The 27,852-nt window shown below is 48.7% G+C and overlaps 1 protein-coding gene across 2 annotated transcripts in view; it reads left to right on the forward strand.

The window, feature by feature from the left end:
- Positions 1–11,274: 11,274 nt before the first annotated feature.
- Positions 11,275–27,852, forward strand: part of CPXM1 (carboxypeptidase X, M14 family member 1) — a 32,874-nt gene continuing 16,296 nt past the window's right edge. For both annotated transcript variants that reach the window (XM_078394428.1, XM_020807646.3), the window contains exons 1-6: positions 11,275–12,579; positions 16,688–16,798; positions 21,637–21,746; positions 22,405–22,544; positions 23,612–23,696; positions 27,117–27,267. In XM_078394428.1, the coding sequence (XP_078250554.1) occupies positions 12,066–12,579; positions 16,688–16,798; positions 21,637–21,746; positions 22,405–22,544; positions 23,612–23,696; positions 27,117–27,267 (1,111 nt within the window). In that variant the 5' untranslated portion in view covers positions 11,275–12,065. The remainder of the gene's footprint in view (positions 12,580–16,687; positions 16,799–21,636; positions 21,747–22,404; positions 22,545–23,611; positions 23,697–27,116; positions 27,268–27,852) is intronic.

Genomic DNA, 27,852 nt, shown 5'->3' on the forward strand with positions numbered 1-27,852 from the left:
GATCAGACATCCCATCATCCCTCTCTTTTGCTGACAGCACCCAGTTGCCTGTGCTTGTGCTTTGCTTTCAGGACTGTAGGAGAAATCACAGAAATGATAGAGATTAAGGTTCCCCTTGATATTGAGTCCAGTCATGTCCGACTCTAGGGGGCGGTGCTCATCCCCGTCTCCAAGCCGTAGAGCTGGTGTTTGTCCAAAGACAACCATCCGTGGTCACGGGGCCAGCGCAACTAGACACGGAACGCCGTGACCTTCCCACCGAGGTGGTACCTATTTATCTACTTGCATTTTTATACGCTTTCGAACGGCTAGGTTGGCGGGAGCTGGGACAAGCAACGGGAGCTCACTCCATCACGTGGATTCGATCTTACGACTGCAGGTCTTCTGACCTGGCAGCATGGAGGCTACTGCGATTTAACCCACAGCGCCACCATGTCCAAAGGGATCCAGTGGGTCATTGAGTCGAACCCTTGGGCGAAGCAGGGAATCAGCAGCTAAGCCTCTCTGAGAGATGACCATCTCAGCAGCCGTTCAAACACTTCCATTGAAGGAATCCACCACCATCCATGGTAATCCATTCCACAGCTGGACCAGCTTGGATTACCAATACATTTTTGCCAATGTTGTTGTTGTTGTTGTTTCACTTCTATTTTGCCTTTCTCTTAAGGTGGCTCCTAAATGGTTAAAAAAAACCAAACTGGTGAAAAAAATATTGCATTACAAACAATTCTATATTAGCACTAAAATAATTAGTAAACCGTTAAAAATGTTCTGTTTAAAATGCCTTCGAAGAGATGAAAACCTACATAAAATAAGACTATGCATCAGCCAGAATTAAAACGCTTCACCCTCTGGCTGGCAAAGGACCACACCGTGTGAAAATCTGGTCCCCAATGCCATTTACTTCTCGCTCCTGAATTCCACGCCCTTTCTTAGAAAAGTGGCATCTTCTGAAAATGGGATCACGATCGCCGGCAGGCATTTCTTAGGTCAGGAAGGGGAGCTAAAGATGCATTGTGGTCTGTGGCTGTTTTGTGCCGTCCCGTTGCCTCTGACTTTTGGAGACGATATGAACACGGGATCTCCCAAATGTCCTCTTGTTTACAGCTCTTGCAAACTCGACCCTGTGGCTTCCTTTATAGAGTCGGTCCATCTTCTGTTTGGCCTTCCTCTTTTCCCGCCGCCTTCATCTTTCTCTAGCTTTATCGTCTTTGTCCAGCTAGTCTTCCCTTCTCGTGATGTATGGGAGCCCGAGTTTCATTGCCATTGCAGCAGTCTAACGGGTGTGTGCACGTCATCCTTAAAGAAGTTTGAGTCAGAAATCCCTGTCGATCAGCTGCAAATCTACCAAGTGTGTCCCCAAATGACCTTTTGCCCACCCCAAGGCATTAAAGACAGCTTCATAAATCTACTCCCCCCTCATTTACTCACTCAAAACTTCAACCGCTCGATGGCAGTGTTGTCCTATAAAGAAATCTAGGGACCCAAGATTGGGAACCACTGCATCACAATATTTGTACCTGGTGAGACAAGAAACAGTGGCTGTTTTTAGTTGTTACACAACCCCCCCCCTTTAAAAAGTGTTCTGTACAAGGGGTGCTTCCTATTCCCATTTTATCCTCATTAACATCCCTCTAACTAGTTTGATCAACAACCGAAGCCAAAACAGCACCTTTCAGAATGGCTGTGTGGGTGTGTGTTTCTTTATTCCTTCCACCATGAGACTGTGCTGGAATCTGGCAGTCCGAAAGCAATCATCCTTCCAGAGACTGGAAGCAAAGCCAAAAGGGCACTACATTAACCCAGCTAATCTTCTGCTCTTTCTTAAACCAACCACGGATGGTTTTGCACTGATCCGAAAACTCTATTTTCTGCTATTGTCCTACACTTATAGATGTTGCTGCACTATTTGGAACTTATTATTTGCGGCTTAATAGGACTGCAATAGGGTTGCTTTCTTATATTTGAAATTGTTGGCCTCTTCTAATGCATAAGTACTGCTCCACCTTTAATGTTTTATTTTAGAGATGTAAGGGATTCCTACACTGAGTGGGGGGGGGGAATTTGGACTCGATGGCTTTAGAGCCCCCTTCCAACACCATGGTTGTGATCCTATGCTTTAAAAATAAAGCCTTTGAGTCTTATTGAAGGTGAATAAATAGATGAAACAAATACCAAGCAAAGCAAAGAGAGAGGGAGAGAGGTTTCTGGTACATATAAGACAGCTTTACTTCAGTGTAAGGGTTCATGCAATATAGACCACTTCCTCAGACGCATGCATTGCAATATCTAAGCCTGAGGTTTATATACATTGTGTACATGGTTGTTTGCCAAGGAATTGCATGAAATGGCAAACAGAAGAGGGCAATTGTATTATTAACACTGATAATGAACCTCTGACGTGTTTATTATACAATTGTGGCAATAGGCGGAGTGATTAGCTCATGCAAAACATCTACAATAGTTAGACTTTAGTTACTGAAGAACAGAAGCCACAACTTTCAGGGGAAAGCTGGTAGTGCAACGTTGAGGGTAGCCAGTTTTGCCAGATCTACAATTGTACTGACAACGAGGTTATTCATGCATGCGGTGTGCTTTGCTTAACACATTGAGGTGTGTGAATAGAGCCATCTTGGCAGTTTCCTCTCAAATCTCGCTTTGAAATTTATTTTTCTACCCTCACCGATTCCAGAGCAAGTTGGGGATTCTGCCGGGGATCAGAACGGGTTGACTGCAAGATCCTGTTTTCATCCCGAGGGCCCTTTGAACGGAACTGTCCAAAGCGTGGCAGCTTATTTGGGCAGGACGCCCGGGCGGTCAGGGAGCTCGCCGCTGGCCGGCTTGCTTTGGAGAGGGTCCAGTGACCTCGGACGCCTCCTTGACACACTTGTGGTCCTGTGGTGGCCAGGAACGACAAAGAGGCCAGAGAAATCCTCTAATTACTGGCGTTGGTCTGAGGCTGAAGTGAAAAGTATTGGGGAAGAGGCCAACACTCAACATCAGTGGGGCACGTCAGAAAGGTAATAGAGATGGAGGAGTCAACAAGGAGCTGAGAACTAATTTGGCTGCTCCACTCATTTAGGAAAGCTTTTTCACCTTTATATCTTGTTTTCCCTCTCTTCAAATCGCGTTCCCCTTCGTCCAGCTTTCCAATTTCCAGCAAGAATCAGTTAGCTGCGCCTTGAATGTTTAAAAACCAGGGCTAAATTGGAGAACCATACAGTGCTGTTCATCCCCACCGTGGCACAGGTGGACTGCTTCTGAACATGGCAGTTCTATTCACCAGGGGGTGGTCATAGCCATGGCCAGACTGGTTGGTTTTCAAGCATTTGGAAACACAGCTCAAGTCTTCTCTAAGTCAAGCAGCACTTTTGGGACATGAGAACATACAAAGGGTCTTCCTAGATCGGAGCAAACGTAACTGCACTTCTGTCTTGCACTCTCCACCCATGAACTTACAGAGGTGTACGGTCAGTGCAACTGGAAGTAACAGATGGCCATCCTGACCAGTAGCCACTGGTGGTCTCACTTCAATGAATGTTTCCAGTCCCCAGTGAAAGCTACCCAGTTGGGAGCCATCTCTACGTACTGTGACAGTGAGTTCCATAGTTTAACAATGTGCTGTTTCTTTTGCCCGCCCTAGATCTCCCACGGTCAGTGGGTGACTACAGGTTCTAGTATTATGAGAACAAAAGGAAACCTGCTCCCTGTCTCTGTTGTCTAATGTCCTGTACAGTTTATGTACAGTTCTATCTTGAGTCCCCTTTGGATTTTCAAAAGAGATTAGTACCACCATTTTTGGCTTATGAAACACAGATCACATCAGAAATTTTCCAAATGGCACCCCTCCTATTTTCCTTTGTACCAGTTTTTACTCTGGCTTCCTGAACCTTTTTGAGCCTGGCAAAACCCTAGATTTCTGAGAATGCTTTCAGAATCATAGAACAATGGAGTTGGAAGGGGCCTCTTAAGGCCATCCAGTCCAACCCCCTGCTCGAGGCAAGAATCCGAGTCAAAGCAGATCTGATGGAGTGTGGTCCCGTTTTCTCTAGAAAATTTTCTCCAGCGTTGGAACAGTCGCCACATTGGGTCCATTGTTGTACTGCTCGAACGGTTAAGACATTTTCCTGATATTCAGCCAAAGCCGGGTGGAATAATTCCACTAGGTGAACTAGTTAGCTCCTCGAAGACACCGGAGGTTGGTGCATTTTCGATCCGGCAGGGCTCCTGGTCCATCTCTAAAGTTGCAAGAAGAGAGAGGAAAAAGTCTAAGCCCAGTCTCCAGGTGCATTAAAGCTGTGTTCCTTTCTTTATCAGGCTTAGGGGGTTTCACAGAAGCCCTTTTGGAAGACAGAATGAATGGACCATTGTGTTGCAAAGACCCATCTATTTGAATTTCTGCTTATGATACAAGGATGGCAAAGTCAAGGAACCCCTCTTCAAGGGTGAGAGGTGAAAAACCTTAGAAAAAATCCTGGAACCTCTAGGACAGTGTTTTGGGGGTAGGCGTGGGGAGAGACATCCTTTACAGAGTTCATGGTCTGCAAGCAACTCTGCTAGAAGCTGGACAGTCATCTACTCGTGTCAGAAGTTGGGGACATCAACTCCTAACACGAAAATTCGACCGCTGGCACTGGAAGCACAATAATCTTTGCGGGAACTGGCCTCTGGTTCCTATTATTGAGGAGGACAGGCACAGATCTACAGCTGAGCCCTCGCTGTCGGTTCTCCAGTCCCTCAGAAAGCCCACGCTGGCGATTCCTTGAGAAAGGCTTTCAAGACAGCACTGGAACAATGAATCCCCAGGTCCCTCCAGAAAAGCCTTAAAAGGAAGTGGGACTTAAACATAGAATCGTCGTAGGGTTGGAAGGGACCTTAGAGGTCTTCTAGTCCAACCCCCTGCCCAAAGCAGGAGACCTCAGACCATCCTGGACCTTTTTACCCCGTCTTTCTACTTAAAGGACCCAAGGCAGCTTACAACAATTAAAAGACCATATTTAAAAGCTAAAAGCAGTTAAGCATACAAATATTTTAGAAGAATTAAACAAGTATTAAATTTTTAAAAAGTCAATGAGAGCAATACTAAAATTGCATTTAAAAGCAACAGAGCACCACAAATCATTTAAAAAAAACCCTCTCTCGGGCTGCAGTTACTTAAGTCCTTTTCACTTTTCAGTTATTTCCACTCCAGTTCCTTGACTGTTGAGTTTTAGTCAAAAGCCTTCAGCAAGTGATTTTGTCAAACAATTGTGTTTTTTTTTTAAAAAAAAAAAATCCAAGTATATGTTGTCTCCTACACTTTCCTCCAACCCAATGTCCTCCAGATGTTTTGGGGTGGACCTGCCCTCAGCCACAAACCAGTTGAGGGCACCTGGTCTACCAAATCACTGCTCTCCACAAGTTTACAACACTCTTCGAGAGCTTCAAAGAGATTGTCCTCATCTTAGAATGGCAGGGCTGGAAAGGACCCCTAAAGATCATCCAGTCCAGCCCCTTTCTGTCAAGGGGGCACAGGGAGGAATTGAACTCCCAGCCTCTGGCTCCACAGCCAGAGACTTCAACCCCTGAGTGATCCAGCACAATGCAGATTTTTTTTCCCCTTTTCTTTTCCGGAAGCCAAACTGATTCAGGATCAGCAAGGCTCATCGTTCTAGCTTTTTGACAATTCCAGATTTCTTCGGATTCACAGGCAACAATATTTAGTGGTCAGATGGCGTAACTCTTTTCCTCCCCTGCCTACAGACTGTTTTAATCTTTAAAAGGATGTGTTGGTAACCCTCTAGCCTTCTGATAAAAACTGTTGGCTTCAATTTTTTACTGAAAGTTCATCCACTTCACATGGTCCTCCTGGGCACATGTCCCTTCTTCCCCTGCACCAGATGTTTGTAAATTTGACCATTTCCCAACTGGACAGCAAGCAATTCAACTCATTGAAATTTCAACGACACCACAATAAAAATGCAAGCCCGTACATATTGACTCAGATGTTAAGTCTCACTGAACTGAACAGCACTTATTCCCAGGCAAATGACTTGCAGTTTTGCTGCTTTATCTGGTCTCTCTCAAGTCTTCGGCTGCTGTGCCACGAATATTTACCTGGGATGAAGAACTGTTCAGCTCAGAGTGTGATCACACAGGGAAACAGATTGCAATTGGGGGTTGCTTATGGAGCAGCAGTAGGGATGTGGTGGGGCTGTGGGTTAAACCGCAGAAGCCTCTGTGCTGCAAGGTCGGAAGACCCACCATCGTAAGATCGAATCCACGCAACGGAGGGAGCGCCCATCGCTCATCCCAGCTCTTGCCAACCTAGCTGTTCAAAAGCACGTAAAATGTGAGTTGATAAATAGGTACCACCATGGTGGGAAGGTCACAGCATTCCGTGTCTAGTCGCGCTGGCCACGTGACCACGGAAACTGTCTACGGACAAAACGCTGGCTCTACAGCTTGGAGATGGGGATGAGCACCGCGCCCTAGAGTCAGACACAGCTGGACTCAATGTCAAGGGGAACCTTTACCTTTACCTCTGGACCAGTCTGGTGGGATCTGTTCCCCAGCGATCACATGATGCGCAGGGGATGGCACTCTAGCCCAGCCTCAATCAGTGCCCAAGGCTGGACCCTTCCCAGGGTTTTCTAGATATAAAGGTATTCAGAAGTGGGTTCCCAGTCCCACAAGACTCTACATCCTGCCCCAGTGTAAGCAAAGCTGTCTCTCTAGAACACTCTTCCAGCCTTGAGTGAGGCTTCCCACACAGTCAGAGCCCTCTTCCATCTCTCCCATGCCTTCTGATTTCCGTTAACACTATCCTAAAAGGCAGATCAAGGACAGAGTTTGGGGAGAGAGTCTAGGTTTTGCCTGTGGAATTCCTGGGCTCTGTTCCTGGGGCTGACAAAGATGCCTTACTCCCTAGAGCAAGGGTGGGCAACTTGGGGGGCAAAGGGACCCATTCTGGAGCCCCGCCAACCGCCGTGGGCTGCACGGGGCCCAGAAATGGCCAGACGAGTCAAGGAGAAGGAACAAAACGGAAGTACCAGAACTTCTGGTTCTTAGTTTTCCAAGCTCCCTAAGAGAGCTTGGAAAGCCAGCCACTTCTTATTCCAAAATTAAAAATAGCTATTGTTGCTCACAAAAGCATGGGTAACCCCTTATTTTGTTCAGAGACCCGCACAAATTGTGTTGGGCAGCTATATGAGCCACCCTGCTCTACAGAGTCATTCATATGTTGTGAAGATGAGGCTGAGCTAGAGGGACCGACCTGATTCAAAGCATCGTCCTCTTGGGTACTTCATGAAGCTAGTCCATTTTTTTTAGATCCATGAGGGCTGGAATCTTATGGTGGTTGTGCATCATCAGGACGAATTAATGACATTTGAAGGCTCCTATCCTTAACAGCCCTGCTGAAGTCTTCCAAAATCAAGGCTGTGGCTTCCTTTACGGAGCTTCTCCATCTCATTTTCAGTCTTCCTCTTTTCCTGCTACCTCCCAGTTCTCTCTGGCCTCATTGTCTTTCCTTGAGAATCTGGAGTCTCATTTCAATTTTGTGTGTAGCTCAGGGGTCAAGCACATATAGCCACCTATATGTGGGGACGAGGGTGGCATATCAAGCAGGCAAGCAAGCAGGCAAGCAAGCAAGCAAGCAATTCACCTATAGACATTTTCCAAGGTTCATCGTCAGACGGTGAAGGCTACATCTGTCTACAGTCCTGAAAAGCCACTGCCAGCCTGTGTAGGTAATGCTAAAGTAAATGGACTTGACTCTTGTGGTACAAGGAAGCTCTCTTGTGATTTGCATCAGCCCTGAGGGCAATGGAAAGAAGCCGGGTCTCCTGTTCTTTTACAGAGGATTTTCACAGTGGTTCTTGGGGCAACAACTCTGCATGATCCTGTACATGGAAAATCTTCGAAATAACCTATAAAATGCAGACTCAGCAGTTGGCGGTTTATGGGGAGCTGGCGGGGTATGAGTTCACTTGAGCTCTGTCTCAGCTCCAGGAAAAGTTCTGGGGTTGTCTTTCTCTTATTCAAGTGATTTCTTTGCAGGGATTGATTTTTGCTAGAAAGGAAAATTCTGGGCCGTTTGTGAGGCAGGAAGGAGCGGCGGAAGGAGAAGAAACCGAAAATATTCTGAGTTGCATAAAGCACATTATTTTGCCTTGGGAAGGGAGGGCAAGGAAACAGGAAAAGCTCAGCAGCAAATGGATTCCAGATGCGCCTGGTCTTATCTGTTGGGCACCGCTTGGCTTGGAGGAGAGAAATGATAACTCTCTCACTTCCACGAATCGGCCCAGATAATCTCCATTTTGTTCTTATTTCTTTATCTGGCTTAATAACTTGCCTTACTCCCCAGAGTAATACTCAAGAGTGTCTCACAGGAGAACAAAAAGCAGGTCTAGATAAAGCGAGACAAAAAATATACTGCTAAAATTCAGTTGAATACATGGTATTAAAACACTATGAGGTTAAAACCCATTTTTAATCTCTTTTTTGTAAAATCAGGTCATGCTTTGGGGGGAAGAAACAGCACCAATTGATTTAAAATCTCTATCTCGGTAGAAGTTGCTTCCAAAGCCTTTCTGAAATGATATCCCTACATGCAAATATGGAGCCACAGCCACATAATTTTGCCCATTGGACTGGCTTTAAATTGACTACAAGCCTATGAACTAATTGGAGACATCTGCCACCTAGTGACTGAAGTTGGCAATGCAGATATCAAGGATGTGGATACATTTACATTAATGGAAAGCTGCTAATGTGTGTAAACAACCAGATAACTCCGAGCTGCAAACTCTTGCGGTTTTCTTCATGTGCATGCCAAATTTTAGGTGGGTAAGTTTTAATGCCTTAGTATTGTAGCTCATAAAATCATACGGTCATGAAGTTGGAAGGGGCCTATAAGGCCATGAAGTCCAACCCCTGCTCAGTGCAGGAATACAAATCAAAGCATATCTAAATTTCTCTTGAATGCCTCCAGTGTTGGAGCACTCAGCACCACCTGAGATAATTGGTTCCATTGTCATACTGCTCTAACAGTTAGGAAATTTTTCCTGATATTCAACTGAAATCTGGCTTCCTGTAACTCAAAGCCATTATTTCATGTTCTCTTATCAATAGACAGACACTGCTCTTCCAGAAAGCCATTGCTTTGTGATATTCTTTACCTCTTTCATTAGAACAGATGTTTACTTAGTGCACACAAGATTTCTTGGAAATGTTGGTAAATAGGCAGCTGACTCACCGCATGGTACTCTGAAAGGGAGCATGACATTTCTGGAAATTGTCTGGAGCTTAGGGCATTAATTTAAAATGAGGAAAAATAATAATTTCTCAGCAGCAACCAAGTTATCATTTGCAAAATGCTGTTAACACCTGATGCCCACACCTGCAGTTAAAATATTGGAGCTTTTATTGTATGAAGTGATATACAAATGAAAAAAATATGGCTATAACATTTAGACTCAACGTCCTTGGAGAAAGATGTTAGGCTTGCAATGGTCAGTGGCAAAAGACAACGAGGACACCCAAGAACACGTTGCTTGGGTGTAATCAAAGCAGACACTGCCCAAAATATAAAGCAGCTGAAAGACGCTGTTACAAGATCAGAAACCATGGAGAGATCTGGCTCCTGGAATCGCCAAGGGTCAGAGATGACTGAATGGATCGTTCCATTCGATTCCCTGATATTTGTGTACTGGATTATATGGGTTAATACATCGATTAAAGTTTATGCATGAAAATCTCCATGGCCGATCAGTAATATTTCTGGGGTTTTTGAGCTAGTATCTTTCTGTATGTATCCGGAAGGGTGGATTATTCTTGCTTTGAAGGTTGGCCCTCCAGTAGGACAAGGCGATGTTTGGCGGGGACCTCCCTCCTCCAGCTCATCTGTGGTGGAACCTAGAATTCTTGCTTTTTTGTTTGTTTGTTTGTTCTACAACTGGTTGCTTTGTCTCCCATCCCATCTCTGCAGCAAAAAAATGGCCTTTGCTAGCATTGCAAAACCTTCTGGAGAGGGTGCGGTGGCTGCCCAACCCCGCTGCCCTTTTCATCTGCCTTGGCCTTCCTTCTTGCAGAGAGGAGACCTCTTGTCTTCTGAAAGCCACCGCCGCCTCCTGCCCGGTGGGCTCGTCCCAAGAGCATACCCTGGGAGACTGAAGGAAGCAAAAGGTATCCATCAAGTCAAGGAAGGAAGCAGGGAGAGCCAAGGCTGCTTGGAAGTCAGAGACAGGGCGAGAGGTTCAATAGCCAGGGAGTCAGCCAGCAACATCCGGAAGTAGGAGATGGTTGCCCCCAACCAAGGATCCGTCTCAGCCTGAGGGAACCCTCCAGAGGTTAGCGGCTCACAGCTGGCCAGGTGCTAGAGGAGGCCCAAAGCAGGATTTGGCCTCCTGGGAGGAAAAGATTTTTCCCCAAGGAGACTCCCCTACTCATGAGGAAGACCCTTCCCTCAAGAAATCAATGAGAGCAGTGTGGTCCAAAATACAAAGGCCAAGAGCAGGTGGTACCTTTCTGGACTTTATATCTAAATCCTACAATATGTGAGCTTTTGTGGATCAAAGCCACTTTGTCAGGCTTGTACCCGTGTGGAAGAACTTAAAAGTTCATAGCAAGATGGATTTGGTTCCGTGTTTCGATCTAGGCTCGTGCGCTTGTCCTACACGTTGCTTGTGGGCTGAGAGGAAAACCTCCCCAACCCAGGAACGGAGCTGCCTTCCTTTGGTGGTTGATCCACGGGACCTAGAATTCCCTTCCCTGTGCTGGGTTCAGGATTCACACTTGAGCCCAGCAGGGCCGTGACACTCAAGAGATAGGCTGTTGCCGCCGCCCTTAGCAGCAAAATCGGTGTTCCTAGTCATGAGGAAGTTAAATCTCTTCGGCTTCGCAACTTCCACTCTAAGGGCGCTCCATCGGCTCAAACGCAACCTATGTGAACCACCTGAACATGCAAAAGGAAAACATCACACAAAAGCAGTCCATTATTACTAATTGTTACAGCTGCCGTTTGTGCTTGTTTGTCGTCATTGGCTTGGATGGTTTTTTTCCCCCCCTTGTTAAGGCAAATGAGTGATTGTTCTCCCTTGAGTTTCCCGGATTCTTCTATGGAATCCAGAACTCCAGGACGTGGTGTGTAGAGTCCGTTTTCAGCCACCCAAGAGGAGAGAAGGGGGGGGGTTGCGGTCATTGGCTCTTTGCCTGTAATTAATTGCACAAACTTGTTAACCCAACTGTCATCTGCTCCACCTCCTTCTGTGGAAAGGCAGCTGTTTCGTTTCTTTTCACTCCCTATCTGGCCTTAAGGCCCCCAAACCAGAGGGGAGGGAGAGAAGAAGAGGCAGAGGAAGGACGGTCCATCCTTGGAGGGCATAAGGCCATCCCCAGAGGAAGCATCTCTTGGGGGAAGCAAGGACTGCCTCCCCGCTCTGCCTCCATCAATGAAGGGCAAGGGGGACTCAAAGGCTGTGGAAGAGAGGAAGTTCAAACTACTCCGAGTTTTAGTCCAAACTTGAAAGAAGCGAACCGGCTGGTGTCGCTGTTTGGGGTCAGTGTTCAGGACCTTGGGTAGATCCAATGAGGCTTAGACTGAAATCTGGAGTGGACTCCCCGCCCCCATGGCCTTGGGGCTGGATCGCCAGCCTCCATTGCTGCCCAGCTGTTCCTTCTGTGGCAAGACTGTGGTGGCTGTTCTAGAGAGGCCTCCTTCGTTGCCCTCAGATGGGGTGGAACTCACAGTCCCGTTACCAATAAGTAAGATTCTGCTGCACGAGCCCTCGTGATCCGCAGCCTCTTTCTTGAGCTGCAAACTCGTGGAGACGACGTTGATCAATAAGCAGAGGAAGAAAACAGAACAAAAAATTAAAATTACAAGAAGACAAAGACCCAGGAAAGAAAGCCAATAGAACCGCTCATGTTTAGGAGGCCCCCAAGACTATTTTTCCGCTAGACTTTTAAAAGGCACCGCTTTTCCAGGATTGGCATCGTTAGAACGAATTAGAAAAGAGCTGAGGGCTTCCTTATTTTATTTTTTCCCCGGGTCACGGCTATTCCTGACAGTGCGGTACACACGTATGGAAATGGCATGGAATGTGGGAGGGAGGGAAGGCTGGTTAAAAAGGCGAGGGACCAGCAGCATCCCAGAAGGGGGGAGAGAGAGAGAGGAACGAGGAGAGGCTGGAAGAGAAGCTGTCCAGAGCTTTCCAGCAGTGCCTGTAGCTTGGCCCGGAGCACCACCCTCTCTCTGCAAAATGCTGGCTCTCTCGGTGGTGGCCCTCCTCGTCCTCTCCGGTGCCTCCTGGTGCCCTCTGGCAGAGGGGGCCCCTCGCACCGTCACCCCGAGCCTCCTGCAGAGAAAGCCTGGCATCCTTAAAGCAACAGCTACCAGCCCAGTGACAAGGACGGTGGCCACCACCGTGCCCCACTTGGCCCTCACCTCGCCGTCCCCCTCCAGGACCCCACGGGTCGGGGGCACTGCCAGTCCCAGGCCCACCTGGGCCCCTGCCAGCCTCAAGACCACCGCCGCCGCTCCCACACGGAGTGCCAAGAGGATGACACTCGCCACAGAGAGGCCGACGGACAAGACAGGTACACGGGAGCATCACCTTGCGGGGTGGGCCACACGTAGGGAAAGGGGTCCTGCTGAGGAGGGAGCTATCCTGGGTCCTTTTCACGCACTGAGATTTGCTCACTGGAGAGTCCGTTTGCACACAAAAAATAGGGCACCAAGCAAAACTTTGCTGCCCGTCGTCGTTGGTCTGTGCAAGAATTTCAGGACGCAAATCTTTGCAAAGTCTGCTGGGCAGCAAGCCAAGATGATTTTAAGAGGCGAGGTGGCCTCTTCGGAGAGCTGCCAAACCGGCCTTCTCTTTACTTTTTTTCCAAAGTGGGAATGGGGGAGGGCAGTGTTGGAAAAACGGCTCAAAAATCCCTTGGATTTGCCAAGAACAATCCTGTCTCCCCAAAGCTCTTTCTGGGGAGGAGAATGTCACTTGCGAATAGCCGCTCGGGTGTCGGACAGATTAGCTGGGCACCTGGTGCCTGCCCTGGCATTCCTTGTCGGGCATGTGGGAGTTCCCACTCAGACACATGAACCCAGGAGGCCAGAAGGAAGTCATCCGGCCATTCACACGGCGGTTCCCTTTCTTGAGTAAACTCTCTTGTTTCTCTTGACTGCTCATCCCTGTGTCGGAACCAGGGGTCAATGGGGCTGGTCAGGGTGAGCGAGTTTCCCTCCAGTCAGCGGCAAGCAACATGGGGTGGTTCTTAAGTGCCATCAAGTCACAACTGACTTATAGCAGCCCCAGAAGGTATTTCCTTCCTTCCTTCCTTCCTTCCTTCCTTCCTTCCTTCCTTCCTTCCTTCCTTCCTTCCTTCCTTCCTTCCTTCCTTCCTTCCTTCCTTCCTTCCTTCCTTCCTTCCTTCCTTCCTTCTATCCATCATCAGCTACTTCCTTCCTTCCTTCTATCCATCATCAGCTACTTCCTTCCTTCCTTCTATCCATCATCAGCTACTTCCTTCCTTCCTTCTATCCATCATCAGCTACTTCCTTCCTTCCTTCTATCCATCATCAGATACTTCCTTCCTTCCTTCTATCCATCATGTTACTTCTTTCCTTCCTTCTATCCATCATCAGATACTTCCTTCATTCCTTCCCTCCCTCTCTCCTTCCTTCCTTCCTTCCTTCCTTCCTTCCTTCCTTCCTTCCTTCCTCCCTCCCTCCCTCCCTCCCTCCCTTCCAATAACATTTCTGCTTCTTGCCACCTTGCATGTTGTAAATTCTGCAGGGCCGTACGTACTATGCCACACGATGCTTCAGGGGTCCTGCTTGGTGACGCGCAGAGCATCACAGGGAGTTGCGCCCTCTGAGTGTCGCTTGAGTGTTGCCGAGGGTTCTGTGGGCTGATTGCTAAGGGAGCGGGCTGCTCGACGTGAGAACACCTTGCACATTCAGGTTTCTGCCTTGGGCTTCTCTGGCACATTTAGCACATGGTGCTTTGTCATGCAAGAAACTTAGATTGTGCCCCTGCGCTTGGCCGTTTGCTCACCGTGCGCTTGGCACCCGTGCCCAAGCTCTTCCACAGACACTTTGCACTCTGTGCTCCTTAACAATGTTATCCATGTCATCACACTATGCCCTGCAAGCATGTTGTGGTCCTCAGCAGCAGGCTGTTGGTCGTGTGTGAGGCTGATTAGCAGTTCTGCCTGCACCTTTTTACATTTTTGTCCTATTACAGTGGTCCTCAACGTTGGGCCTCCAGATGTTATTGAACTACAACTCCCAGAAGCCTTTGCCACCACCTCTGCTGGCCAGGATTTCTGGGAGTTGAAGTCCAAGAACATCTGGAGGCCCAATTTTGGGGATCACTGCTATACGAGGACCACACCGGGAGTTCAGTTCAATCAAACGTTATGCATTGCATGGTCTCTCCCTCCCTCTAGTGGCCAGTTCTTGTAAGCATACTCTGGAAATACCTATACCTGTAAATACATATTTCTGGGAGGCTTTATTTATTATTTTCAGGCATCAGGCAAAGAAATCCTTGGATACCGACCCCGCGGATGGGGTGGTCCCATTGTATAGGAGCCATGCTGTGGCCCATTTGGGCAGAAGGCTTTCTTTTCCTCGGTGGCAGAATGCTGCAACTTTTATTGTATGCAAACGATGCCAATCATCCTGCTGGTTTTGCACCCTTTGCATGCACGTAGTCCTGCTCCTCCCTTCTTCCCTGGCCTTCTCATCCAGTTCCAGCTGTTTCCTCCTATGTCCCCTTTTGGTTACCATGCGCTCGGATCGTACAGGGCTTGAGAAGTGCAGGGGAATGTGTTTCCCCCTCCAGGTGTCCATCTAAGTCTTCTCCCTCCTACATTTTATGGCTTGCTTTCGCTCCACCTGCTGAAGAGGGGTGCACCATCACGAAAAACCTGTGGCCCACTCTTTCCGGCTCCCAGGCTGCCCCCGGTGTCTCCTGATTCAAACCGCTTTGCTGGGCGCTTCATTTCCCTGCTCTGGCCAGCAGGGTTGAAGGAAAGCCACCCGGGCGGATGGCGTCATGCCAGGCCAAGCTGGCACCAAGCGAGCCCTGAGAGGCTGTGCACATGTGCATCCTCTTCCCGCATCATGTTCTTGGGCTGGGAGTCCATTTCAGGGAGGCAGGAAGGAACCGGGAGGGGAAGAAAGCAGACCCTGTTCGTTTGTGAGCACGGCAAGGCAAAAACTGGAAAAGTTTATTTTGTTGGACTACAAGACCCAGAATCCCCCAGCCAGCTGAGTCAGTACAGAAGGGCTTGTCAACCTCCAGCAAGACATTTCAGCACAAACCTTAGCACAGAACACCCGGGTTGGGGGTTGGGGGGCTTTGTGTCTTTATGCGTGGTTTTGTAGTTTTGTTTTATGTGCTGTTGCACACCATTCAGGAGACATACATGCACACCTCACCACCTGTTATAAGACTTACGCAAGTCACACATTCACTTAAGACAGGCTCCTTTCTCTAAGGCGCTGGGTTCCCGAAGGCCGCTGGATCTGTCCACACTGAAGGGCTTCCTCCATCAACCATCAGGGATGGACGTCAGAATTCCGGTGTTTTTGGGGGGCCAGTCTGGGGGCCCTCGTATGGCTTGCCCATTAGGTGATGCCTCCCAGTTCCTCAATCCACCCAGAGTGATTTAAATTAGAGATGTGCAGGCTTGCGTTTTTGGACTACGACGTCCAGAATTCCCCAAGAAGGACCGTTGTCTACGGAGCATGGGGAAGTGGGCATCTGGGACCCCAAATCTGAACTCTAGCGGCCCGGGGAATTCTGAGACTTGCAGTTCAAAAAAATGACAAATCTGAATTCATCTGTTTAAGCAGCCGCAGGACTCGGCCGCTCTTCAGCCAAGCAGCTTCTAAGCTTGATGATGTAGGGAGAGGCCATCGCTCTGCAGGAGAGCGATGCTCTGGATCCAGAAGGTCCCAAGTTCAGTGCGCAGAATCTGGGACGAGAAAATGCAGACGGCAGGCAAAGGGAGAGCCTTTTGTTGCCAGTTAGAATATTATTATGGATGGCATTTGTTGAAATAATGTATAGAATAGATTTCATGGCAGAAGACAACAACGTGGTTTACAAAAAGACCATAAAAGCTCCTGACCATAAAAAGACCGTTTAGTTATTTTCTTAAAATATTTCCCTCCCGCCTTTCTCCCCAAAAGGACCCGAGGACACTTCTTAAGCCAAACATCTTCCCCACAAAGTACAAAACTGCGCCAGCTTCAGAGATTCACCAAAGCTCTTCGCCAGGCCAGCTATTCGGGGCGAGGAGAGGCAAAGGGGGAAAAAAAGGTAGAAAAGCAAAATAAACCTTCCCAGCAGATCCCATGAGCTTTTTCAAAAAAGAAACATCTGCAAAACATCTGTTCTGGAGTCGGTCCTGTGACCATCTCCAGCCCAAATGTCACGGGGGGGGGGGTCTTGGCAGGAAACCCCAGGGATTGATGCCTTCCAGAAGCTGCATCTCTGCCACCTTTGGCACAAATCTCGAGGGGCGCCGGGGAGCCAACGTGCAAAAAAGAAAAAAGTAACTTTCCCCATGGTTCTGATCCTGCTGGTCCCTTTGTGCAAATCCTGCCGAGCACAGGCCTCTGGCCCCAACCCAGAGAAAGAATAGGGATGATGACCCCCGCGAGCATTTGGTTTTCCCCCCTTTCTTCCAGCTGTGAAAAAAACTGACCGGGTCAAAGTTGTCAAGAAAAAAGTACTAAAGAAGAAGAAGAAGAAGACGGCCAAGCTTTCCATCCAGGAAAAAGCAGCCAAACAAGCCTCAGGTAAGGTCCGGGACTCCTTGCCCTCGGTCCCCCCCCGCCCCTCCCTTCCAGGATCTTTGGGTGCAGAGTTGGTGATCCCAAGAATGGGGGAGCTTCCTCTTGCTGAGCTGTGTCTCCTTGCCGCTTTCCCTAAGGGGCCCTCGCAATGTTTGGGAATACACCTCCCATCGTCCCCAGACAACATCTCTGGAGGGCCACAAGGGGGAGAAGGAGGCAGCCGGGCCGGTGGCAGGAGTGTTAAGACCCCTGCAGAGCCCTGAGCTCTGGAACAAGGGAGAAAGAACAAGTTGGCTTTCGGTTGTCAAGGTTGGAAAACATGCATCAAATACTTTGACTCTGGAAGGCTCCTGTGTAACTACAGTACACTAAGTGCAGCAGCGTCCTTGGAGGTCTTTGTGTGAGTGTCGAGGGCGACCGTGAACACAGAGGAGAGAGAGAGCTGGGAGGAGTGTTTGCATTCATGAGGTTACGGCTGAACTCTGCCATGTGTAATACTGACAGTGACATTATTGTAAACATAATCCCACATTTCCTCCAATGAGTTCAAGAATACGTCCACGTCTTCTACCTTTGGTACATTGCCACCACAACAGGTAAGCCAGTTTGGGAATGACAGACGGTCCCAGGCTCGTTCAGGGACTTCAACCTAGGCTGAGGGGAGACCTGAACCCAGAACTCAACACTTCTCAGTCCGACACTCAAACCACTGTACCACCCTGTCCCTCTGGTTCATCGGTGCTCTTTGGGATCTTCCATGGCCCATTTCAAGGGTGCAAAATGGCAGCTCGTTCCCACCAAAATGAACAGGCAGGCAATTCAGCATCACCAGAATTGCATGTTTGTATCCAAAATTCAGCTGGCTGGCTGGAGCTGGCAAACATCAGCCAGCAGGAGCTCTAACCAGTAGGCCATGTTGGCCCTCATAACAATTCTAGTAGGGCCCCCTTAGTCGCGGGCTCAGTATCTGCTGATTCATTTACCCTCCTTGTGAAAATATTAAAATAAAAAAAACCCAAAATAGGTATTTCCAACCACGAAGTTACCCAAAGTGGCCACTAGAGAGAGCCAGAGGCCACACTAGGGATAGTGTTGACTATTATAATAGCTTTTTGTCATCATCTGCATTTTTCAGCATCTGTAGGGGAAGGGGGCTTGGAACCGACCCCCCATGGATACAGGGGTCTCCTGTACCGTCGGTGTTGTTGTTCCCATTATCATTATGACACTGAGCCCAGTGGCTCACATCTTCCACTTCCAGGAGGCAAAACAACCCTCTTCCACCATCTAACTTGACATGTTTATTTATTTAAAATATTTAGACTCCCATCTTTCTCCTCAAGAGGCCCCAAAGTGGCTTACAGTATTAAAATCAAAATATGAAAAAAAAAACTGGGGAGAATTAAATTGTTACAATATTCAGAAAGAAATAAACAGAGAATCAAATGAAAAATGGGTGGGTCGATATTTTGGCCCTGATTTTTAGCTTTTTACATAAAGGGAAGCCTTTGGCCTTCCAAACCTCCAGAAGGCAGTTTGGGCTTCATGTGGGTTATTCTTGGAAAGCCAGATCTGTTGTTTTTCCCTGGGCTTTTGAGGCTTAATGGGGCATGGAGAGTTTTGTGTTTGGCTGTTGCCAAACGAAATGTGGGAGGACGGCCCCTTCCAGCTCCTTGGCACAGGCGGGCGAAAAAGGGGCACCAATCAAGCTTGTAAGCTGGAAAGGGGGAACTGTTCCTCCTGAGCAAGAAGCAGAGAGAAAGGAACCGTTCGCATGAACGAAATCCTGCCGTGTAAAGCAGGAGGCGGGGTGGGAATTCTCAGCACCTTTACATTGTGAAATAGTGCCCCTGGATTTAAAAAAAATAGTTTGAAGGTGGTCCATTTAACTGGCCCATTGATAATGGCACATTTATGGGAAGTGGGTTGGTGCAGATAGCAAACGTCACAGCACTGAGCACAGAGCATGCATAGAGGTTCATCCATTTGTGAATGGGGCCGGGGACCATTGAGGACAGTGGTTCTCCACCTGTTGGCACTGCAACTCCCAGGAGCCTTCACCACGAGCCGCGCCGGCCAGGATTTCTGGGAGTTGAAGTCCAAGAACATCTGGGCGACCCACAGTTTGGGAGCCACCACTTCAGGAGGTGAAACGACGCTGCCCGTCTGCCACGTTTGCACCAAAGAGCAGACATCCCATATAACCGCAAGCGCGTATCTCCATTTCACAAGGACTAAGTCTGTACAAATTGCTCGGTCCGGCTCCCTCCCTCTCTATTTTCCTTGGATTTCCAGATCCAGGCTCTGGTGCTGTTGCCGATCCTCGGTTCCCCTTTCCAGTCCGTGTTAGGAACCATCTGTGCAAAATAAGGACGGCTGACCTTTTAAACGGGTCCTCTGCCTTTCTAAGTGGCACGTTCAAGCTTTACAGTGAATTTTTTTCCTGGAACCGGATCGCCGAGCCAGGCAAAGCTTGGCACTATAGATCTCACAGCTTTTAAAGGCGCAGGAGCCTGGACAGACAGGCATGCACGAAGCTGGCTGTTTGAATCCCCTAAAACTGCTTATTCAGCATAATTCCTCTAGTGCCTGTTGGGAAAGGGTTAGGGGCCCAACAAGGGACATCTCCTGCCAGGTCCCTCCCAAACAATGCGGTCACATTTCTTCTTCCTTCGCTCCCTGGGATTCTCTCCTTCCGATCCACTGACTCATCCTAGAGCCATGTGAGAAACCGTTGTGTGGTTTTCGTTGCAGTTGTGAATTTCTGGTTCAGAGTCTTTTCACTGCATATTTGTGAATTTCGTTGTATGGTATACTGTGTATATACTTACAATGACAATAAATTATATTATTATTATTATATTAGAGAAGGACAGAGACTCACAGAGGAGAGTAGCTTCGAGTTCCCCAGAGAGTCCACCCCTTTCTCATTTCCTGGCACTTTACAGTCTCAGTAACTCACTCTGAGACGTTGGCAGGAGAACGAAGATAACGTTCCATTACAGTTGTGGCGAGGACCACAGCAAACTAAGCAACAAACGGACTCTGCTTCCAACAGACTAGAGAGAGGGAAACGAAGCACTCGGCAGAGAGGCGGGGCTGTCTTTGAATTCAAAATCAGCAAGGGACAATTGGTTAGTGCAGAACAGATTGACAGTCAGCCCAGCCCGGAAAGGGACCCTCCCAGCCAGACAAACTACAGGCAGCCTGCAAGATTGTAAAAACTCTAGCACTTTTCATTTCCTGATACCATACAACTGAATGAACAGGCAGCCGGGGAGAGGGGGCTCCTTCTCTCCAGTGGATCTCCTTCACGTGGGCTAGGCACTTGACTTTCTCTTCCTCCGCCTGTTGAGACATGCTATCCTCCATGGGTGGGAAACACAGAGGCCCCATCGCCACATCACAGGCTGATCTCCCCTGGACCTCAGACGGATTCCGGAATTTGCGCGCAAGGGCTCGGTTCTGGTTTATGCAAGACAGCTTTCCGTGCCTTTCCTAGGCAGCCTGCTTAGGTGAAGAGGAACAGGGAGAGGAAAGGGGTGGCGGAAGAGAAAGAGCGAAAGAGGACAAGGGGGTGGCACGCACAGAGAGAGGAGGGGGGAAGGAGAAGGGGTTTAATTGCTTACCTTGGGACATGGCTTCCTCCCCAGCTAGCTTTTTTCCACCTGGGCTAACATTACCCTGACAGATTACTTCCAAGGAAATGTGGCTCTCTACATCCAAAGCAAAATGATACACTGCCCTGCACTACAACACTTTGTTGCAGGCCACACATGCATTTTTAAGAATTTAATCAATTTGTCTTCATCTAAATTAACTAGACCTTGGTCCATGGATAATGGCACATTTATTGGAAATGGGTTGGTGCAGACTTCACAACACTGAGGACTAGCAGCATGCACAGAGCATGTGCAGTCTTCCAAATTCAGATCCACTCCCTGCCCCCTTGGTAGCGTTCTTTAAAAGGGAATAGGAAAGGAAATTCTGCTGCCGGCTGCTTCTTCTTTAGTTCTAGCCCTAATAAATAAATGGAGGGTTTTCTGAATTGTTATTTTGCCCTTTTGGTTTAAAGCCGCAAGGTTGCCAACTTTTTCATGCGCAAAGGTGCCTGTGCCTTTCAACACAGTGGAATGCCCAGAGACTTTCCAGGCACAAAGGGGGAACTGAGGCAGAAAGCTTTGTTGTAAGCAATGTTCCAGCACCTCCTCGGACTTTGGCAAGCTTCCAAGCCCTGCCAGGAGGCGACTTTGCCAGACAGAATCAGAAGAGCACCAGAACCATTCAATCTTGTGATCACCGGGATCTGAGCCAGCAAAGATTCCTTGCAGCCCAGCTGAAACCAAAAGAATGTGTCACGATGTTTACGAAAGCTGAGCTAGCGGTGGCCTGCTTTGCAAATTTGTTGAGACAAACGAATGCACAAAAAGGTGTTTTTTTTAACGACTAAAGATTTGAGGACAGACTGTAAATATAGGCAGATGTTCACTTCCCCGTGTAGGCAGGAAGGGTATAAGAACTCAAGGGGGTATCCAAGCTTGGGAACAAATGGGGCCCTCTAGATGTTGCTGGACTACAACTCCCATAAGCCCCAGCCAGCATAAGGAATAATGGGAACGATGATCCAGCAACATCTGGAGGGTCACCATCCCTGTTCCTAGCCCTCTGTAAAAAGACAGAACTCGGGGGGGGGGGCAACAACATCAAACCCACACGTGCTCCTTTTTAAACGAAGCAGGATCATCCGAGGGGGAAAGGCAGGAAGTGTCGTGTGTGTGTGTGTGTGGAGGCTGCATCTGGGTCCCCCCCCTCTTCTCACCCTCTGCCTTCTTCCAACCCAGAATGCCCCCCACTGGGACTGGAATCCTTGCGGGTCCGGGACTCTCAGCTTCGAGCGTCCAGCATGAAGCGCTACGGCCTCGGGCCCCACCGTGGACGCCTCAACATACAGGTGATGCTCGTTGGCCGGCCGAGGGAGTCAACATGGGGGGGGGAGATGCCTCTGATGGTGGCAAGCAGTGGGCTTCGGGGCGAATTCCTCTTGGGGAATTCCAGCCTTGGGGGCTTCTGTAACCATGTTTATGGTTCTTCCTCCTGCTCTATTGCTGAAGGGCCATCCTGAAACAAGGGCGTCTTCTGCTCTTACTTTATCATGAAGGCCCAGGGGGACACGCCCTTGCTCACTAGCAAAAATAAAAATAAAAATGCTGCATTCACCTGCCGCACTCTTCCAGAATAAACACCAAATACTGACCCAAACGGTCTTGCCTGCGGAGGAGATTTTCAGCAAATCTTTGGTTACGTCCCACTGATTCAAAGGGCCTGCTCTTCATTGCAATTCACTGCACTAAGCAACAGGATTTCAGCCCAAGGTTAAAGGATTCAATTGGAGCTTGGAAATTGATAGTTCTCAAACGACAGCTCCCCGAATCCCCAGGCAGCAGTCGGGATTCTGGGAACTGTAGTCCCAAAAAGGAAAGGCTGCTGATTCAAGCCGCTGTCAGGCTGGTCCTGACAACTCTCCTGATGTCAAAATCCTCCTCCTTTCGCTCAAAGCATTGACCCTCGTGTCCTTGTGCCTTCCACTAACTTGCTCCCTTCTTCTCCAGTCCGGCATCCACGACGGGGATTTCTACGACGGTGGCTGGTGCGCCGGGCACGAAGACAAAAACCAGTGGCTAGAGTTCGATGCCAAGCAGCTGACACGTTTCACCGGGGTCATCACCCAGGGCTTGAACTCCATCTGGACGTAAGTGCCAGAGAAACGCTGGGAAAAAGACAGTAAGGCTGCATAATGTATTTCATGTCCCTTAAAAATGTTGTCCCTTTAGGCAAGCAAACCTTTCAGCGCTGCATGCCTGAAATATTCGTCTTGCAAAGAAACAAAAGCTAGTGAATTTACAAACTACTAAGACAAGCCCAGTATTGGAAGGAGCCCAACCTTTTCTTCTAGATACAGAATCAGCATCTTGTCTCATGAGGTCCTGAAGCTACCCAAACAGGACAGTTCTGCTTCGAGGGGTTTCCTCCCCATAGTCTGATTCTTGTTTAAATCTGCATACATTTTGCTTATTCTGTGTCACTGCTCCTATTTTGTCCTCTCTGTGTAACACAGAGGTCCGTACTGTTAGGCAAGGTGACCGGGTAGCTTCAGGCGGCCGGTGCTGAGTGGCAGCCTCTAGAACAGCAGTTCCCGACCTGGGCTCCCCAGATGTTCTTGGACTAGAACTCCCAGAAGCGTTCACCACCAGCTGTGCTGGCCAGAATTTCCAGGAGTTGTAGTCCAAGAACATCTGGGGGAGCCAAGGTTGGGAACAACGGCTCCAGATATGAGAGAATTGTGTACAAAGCGGCTCATCCTGCACCCCTAAGATGGGATGCGAGATATTTTCCAGGTTTCCATACAGGATGGTCGGGGGTTCTATCATTCTTTGTCCCCAGGGCCACTAAATGTCCTGGTTTAGCCTCAGTACAGTGAGTACAAGAAGCGTTCTCTTATCCCAGATTCTTCAATTCAGTTTCCCACCCATCTCCTGGCTTGCGAAATGTCCCCAGATGTTGCTCGCTCGCTGATTTTCGCAGCTACAAGGACAAAAATCTTATCTGGGAAAAAAATCTTCTGGTTTTTAGTTCTGTTCTCTGGGTTGTTTCTGTGCTGGACGAAGCGAAGTCATTAAGAAACACCCCTTGACACCATTTCTCTCTCATGCACTGTATTCCTTTCCCCTGGTCCGATTCACGTCACCTTTGGCGCAGACATGATTCCCTTGCTTCTGTGCTTTTTCCCCACGTTTCGCGCTTCTTTTCTTCCATCAGGTACGACTGGGTGACCTCGTATAAAATCCAGTTCAGCAACGACACCCACCAATGGCAGCCTTGCATGAATGGGAGCCAGGAGGCGGTGAGTCAGGGGTGGGCAAGCGGGGGGGGGGGGGTTGGTCTTGTGTGGCATCCTGGGCCGGCCCTGATGGGACAGACAAGCATGTCTGAGCTGGCATAGTGAGCTGGGGAAGAGGGCAGTGCCAGGAAAGCTGCCTGGGAAAGCCACGTGTAATAGGTACGATATAGTGAGGTCATGAAAGAACCGAAAATTATCAGCTCTGCAATTTATGACTTTTTGGATGGGGAGAGGCATTGGTGTGATTTTTCTCCCTTGTTTACCAAAAGAATTTCATTAACTTTGGATACCATCCGGGCCAAGCCTTCACATGAAATGAAGCCGACCAGCGGCCTCAAGCAACCCACATTTTGGGATCTTTGGAAACTTAAACCACTGAGCTATCCAATAGCTATTATTCATTCATTCAGGGTAGCTCACTGTCCGTGATGCAGCCTCTACAAGGATGAAGCCCATAGTTATTCCCAGCTAGAGCAGATCTTTTAAATCCATGGGACGTAATTTTAAGTGTTTGGTGGGAAGTCCCATTGATTCAGCAGGTCAATTCTAGCTGCAACTGTTTCCTGCCCTTAGGACAAATGTTTAGGGAATAGGTACCGACACTTGTACACTTCAGATGTCTGCTAGAATATAGCCTGACCAAATAGCTGGTGAGGGAGGAATCCCTCCCCCGCCCCCGACACACACACAAAGGTTTGTGCCAAGAGAAATATTTTTAATTGGCATCCAAATACTAAAAGTTTATAGACAATTGATTTATAACGGAAAGGTACAGTATCTGGAACATACAAGAGTTGATTGCAGGCCAGAAGAGATGCAAGCTTTAATTCATGGAGACCGTGGAGCAATCATCTAAACCAGTGGTTCTTAACCTTTGTTACTCAGGTGTTTTTGAACTTCAACTCCCAGAAAGCCCAGCCAGCAGAGCTGATGGTGAAGGCTTCTGGGAGTTGCAGTCCAAAAACATCTGAGTAACAAAGGTTAAGAACCAGTGATCTAAACCCTCAGTGCTGGAGTTCCTAAGCTTGGGTAACCCAGATGTTCCTGGACTAAAACTCCCCAAACCCTTCCCCACCAGCTGTGCTGGCCAGGATTTTGAGGAGTGGTAGCCCAAGAACATCTGGGGGAGCCAAGGCTGCTTCGTGGACGAACTGGCTAAGGATGTGATTTTGTTTGTTCGTTTTAAAATATATATTCAGCTTCTTGCCTGTTGGGTAATATCCGCATTTAAAAATATTTATATGAAAGTAGACTCTCTCCCCCTAATTACAGTATCCTTGGAAGCTGCTCAGGCATTTCTTTGGCAATTGTAAGGGGCAGAAACTTTTAAAACAATTCCGTTGCGATGGAGGTTGAAAGGCTTACAATCCTCCCTTCTGTCCACCTTCCAGTAGACACCCTGAGGCTGGCGCCTTTCCATAGTCCAAAAAGTGCCCTGTGGTTGGCATCCTGAAGAGTTACCTGCCTTCTTTTGGTGCCCTTTTAATACCCCATCCCTGGAGATTGTTCCTCCCTTCATTCGAGAAATGAAGCGCGGTCAAACGGAGCTGGACCTTTGGTACCAGCGGGGCAGGAGATTTAGAGCCATCCGGCGGTGCCAAGCCAAGCAAAAGGAAATCAATGGCTTCTCTGCCCGCCTGCCAAGAGAAACGAGGTGCCCCACCGCCTCTTAGGTTCTGTGCTCTCTCTCTCTCTTTTTCCTCCTGAATCAGCGGCCGAGCGTGAACAAGGACATCTTTAAAAGCCCAGGCAGAATTTGGGAAGCAAATGTTCTTATAAGGGTCCCTTGATTCCCGCAGTGGCTCAAAGCACCAGAGCTTTCGTGTTCCAGAGTTTAGAAAAGTTACTTGTTTGAACTCTTAGAATCTCGCAGCCTTCACAGCTGATGGGCAGAAAGCCTTTGGCACAGAGGTCATCATGCCTTCCTTGGCCAACCGAGAAGGTACTCGCAAGGGTGCAGAGGCCCAGAAAAAGGCACAAGGTTTGGAGAACCCGGTTTATTTATCAGACAAGATGCAGAGCTCTATAGAGGGCAAGGATATTGGGGCACTGATCCAAAGTACTTAAATAGAGAGGGTGCAAAAATGCGCCACTGGGAGGTTGCCCATCTACCCGTTGGTATCTGCTGGTAGAAGGGGGCTTGTGCTGAACAGTTGCAGCCACGTCTCGCGAGAGAGAAGGAAACACAAAACGCACAGCTGGACGGCTCAGCCAGGAACCAACCCGGCCGTCTTCCCAGGCTCAAACTTTGTTCTTCTTCTCCATGTCTCCATCCTCTCCCCACAGCTCACATAAACCAAGCGTAACTGAAGTTCCAAGCACCCAAATTGGTGGGGACAGATGGGGTGCGATGTTAGAAGGACGTGGGTGGATGGGCAAATCGGGAACGGGGAACCGGCTGGGGTCCACGTGCTCTGCTTGTTGTCTTTGGACCCAGTGATGGGAGGATTTTGCAAACAGGTGGGACTGGTCAGCTGTTTGGACCTTTAGATTATTTAGGCTTTTAGAGGTGGGGTTTTCATACATGGGGGGGGAGTTTATGCTGCCAGCGCCCAGGCATCAATCCAACAAAACCGATCCTGCTCCATCATTTGGCTCCACCAGCTTTCTTTATCAAGAAGGCTGAGCAATGTTATGGCTTGTTTTATAACACTCAATAATAGAGTGTTTATTTCGTGAACCCTCCTTGCCTCTAGATTTTGGCGCCCTTTAAATTTTGGTGCCCTGGAGCAAAGCTTCCGTTGCTCTGCCCTAGTTCTGTCCAACTCCGTTAAGTAAGGGCTTGGTTTAGCATGAAAGAGTTTAAGATCCTGGTGCTTTAGCCGGAGAGTGTCTGGTTAGTCAGGGTGCCTCAGAACAGGAGGGGTATTTCCTGCTAGGCTTTAGTGGCCTGAAACAAGGAACCGAGAGTGATGCTCGAAGCTCTGGAGGAAACTGTTTTGCTTGGGAACCCACACTTAGAAAGCCAGCCTGGGATCTGCCAGGTCCCCAGGCCAGCTCTCCAGCCACGGCACCACAGAGGCCAGGAGTGGGCAATTAATTTCTATGGGAGGGGGGGCACATGAAAAATCTGAACTGTGTTCGGGGGCCGAACCAACTTTACTTAAAAATAAAATGAAATGGTGATGTTCTGATTGTTTTTATTTTGAACTTGTTAATCTTCACAAATACTAAAGAGTTTTTTTGCGATATGTTAAAGATAAGCAACTGATCAACTTTAGACAAAAAGCTATGAATGGTTTTGATGTTCAAAACTGTCCGCGGGCCGGACAGGAGCGGCTCGTGGGCCGTATGTGGCCCCTGGGCTGCACTTTGCCCAGGTCTGACATCGGCAGTCACTGCATCAAACTGCTTTTTCGTTCAGCAGTTTGCATCACGGAGATCCCCCCCCCTTTCTTTATCTCTCTTTCCCCCTCGTTCTAGATATTCCAGGGAAACAAGGACCCGGAGACGCCGGTCCTCGGAGTGCTGCCTGTCCCAGTCGTGGCTCGTTACCTCCGCATCAATCCTCAAAGCTGGTTCGAGAATGGGACGATCTGCCTGCGGATGGAGGTCCTGGGCTGTGTGCTGCCAGGTGGGGACCCCCCCCCCCCCGCACTTGAGCCAGGAGGGTGAGGCTGGCTCCAGGCTGGGGATGAGGACCATAGAGCAACCCCCCCCTCTCAAATGGGTCTGCCCCATCCTTATCCTGTTCCTCCTTCTCTGGCTCTGGAGGCTGTCCCTTCCCTTATCGTCACTTCTTTTGGGCCTGACTCGCCCAGCCGACAGAGTGGAGTGCTGATTGCAGACTGCGTGCACCTCTGGCTCTGTACTCCGAAGCCTTACCTTCTCCAGAATAACGCCTCCAGAAGAGGCTTGGGGGGGGGGTGTAATCCGAAAACAAGATGGGTAGCCTCCTGTTTCACAACTCTGCCTGCACGAGAGAAATGAGGAAGAAACCGGCAAGTTGCTTCCCTTTTTTTCAGTTTTGGGGTGTGCACAACTTTGTCCCATTGCACGCAAGTCATGCCTGCCCAAAATTTGAAAACAGGAGTCTTCAATCAGCAACCACTTGCTGCTACTGCTGAAGTCATGCTTATTGCCCAGACAGAACTGCCTGACAGGATACTGGCTGACGTGTTTCCAGAGAAGACCCAAATGCACAACCCCCCCCCCCCCC

The sequence above is a fragment of the Pogona vitticeps genome, chromosome 5, assembly GCF_051106095.1.
Source record: "Pogona vitticeps strain Pit_001003342236 chromosome 5, PviZW2.1, whole genome shotgun sequence".
Taxonomy (NCBI): Eukaryota; Metazoa; Chordata; class Lepidosauria; order Squamata; family Agamidae; genus Pogona; species Pogona vitticeps.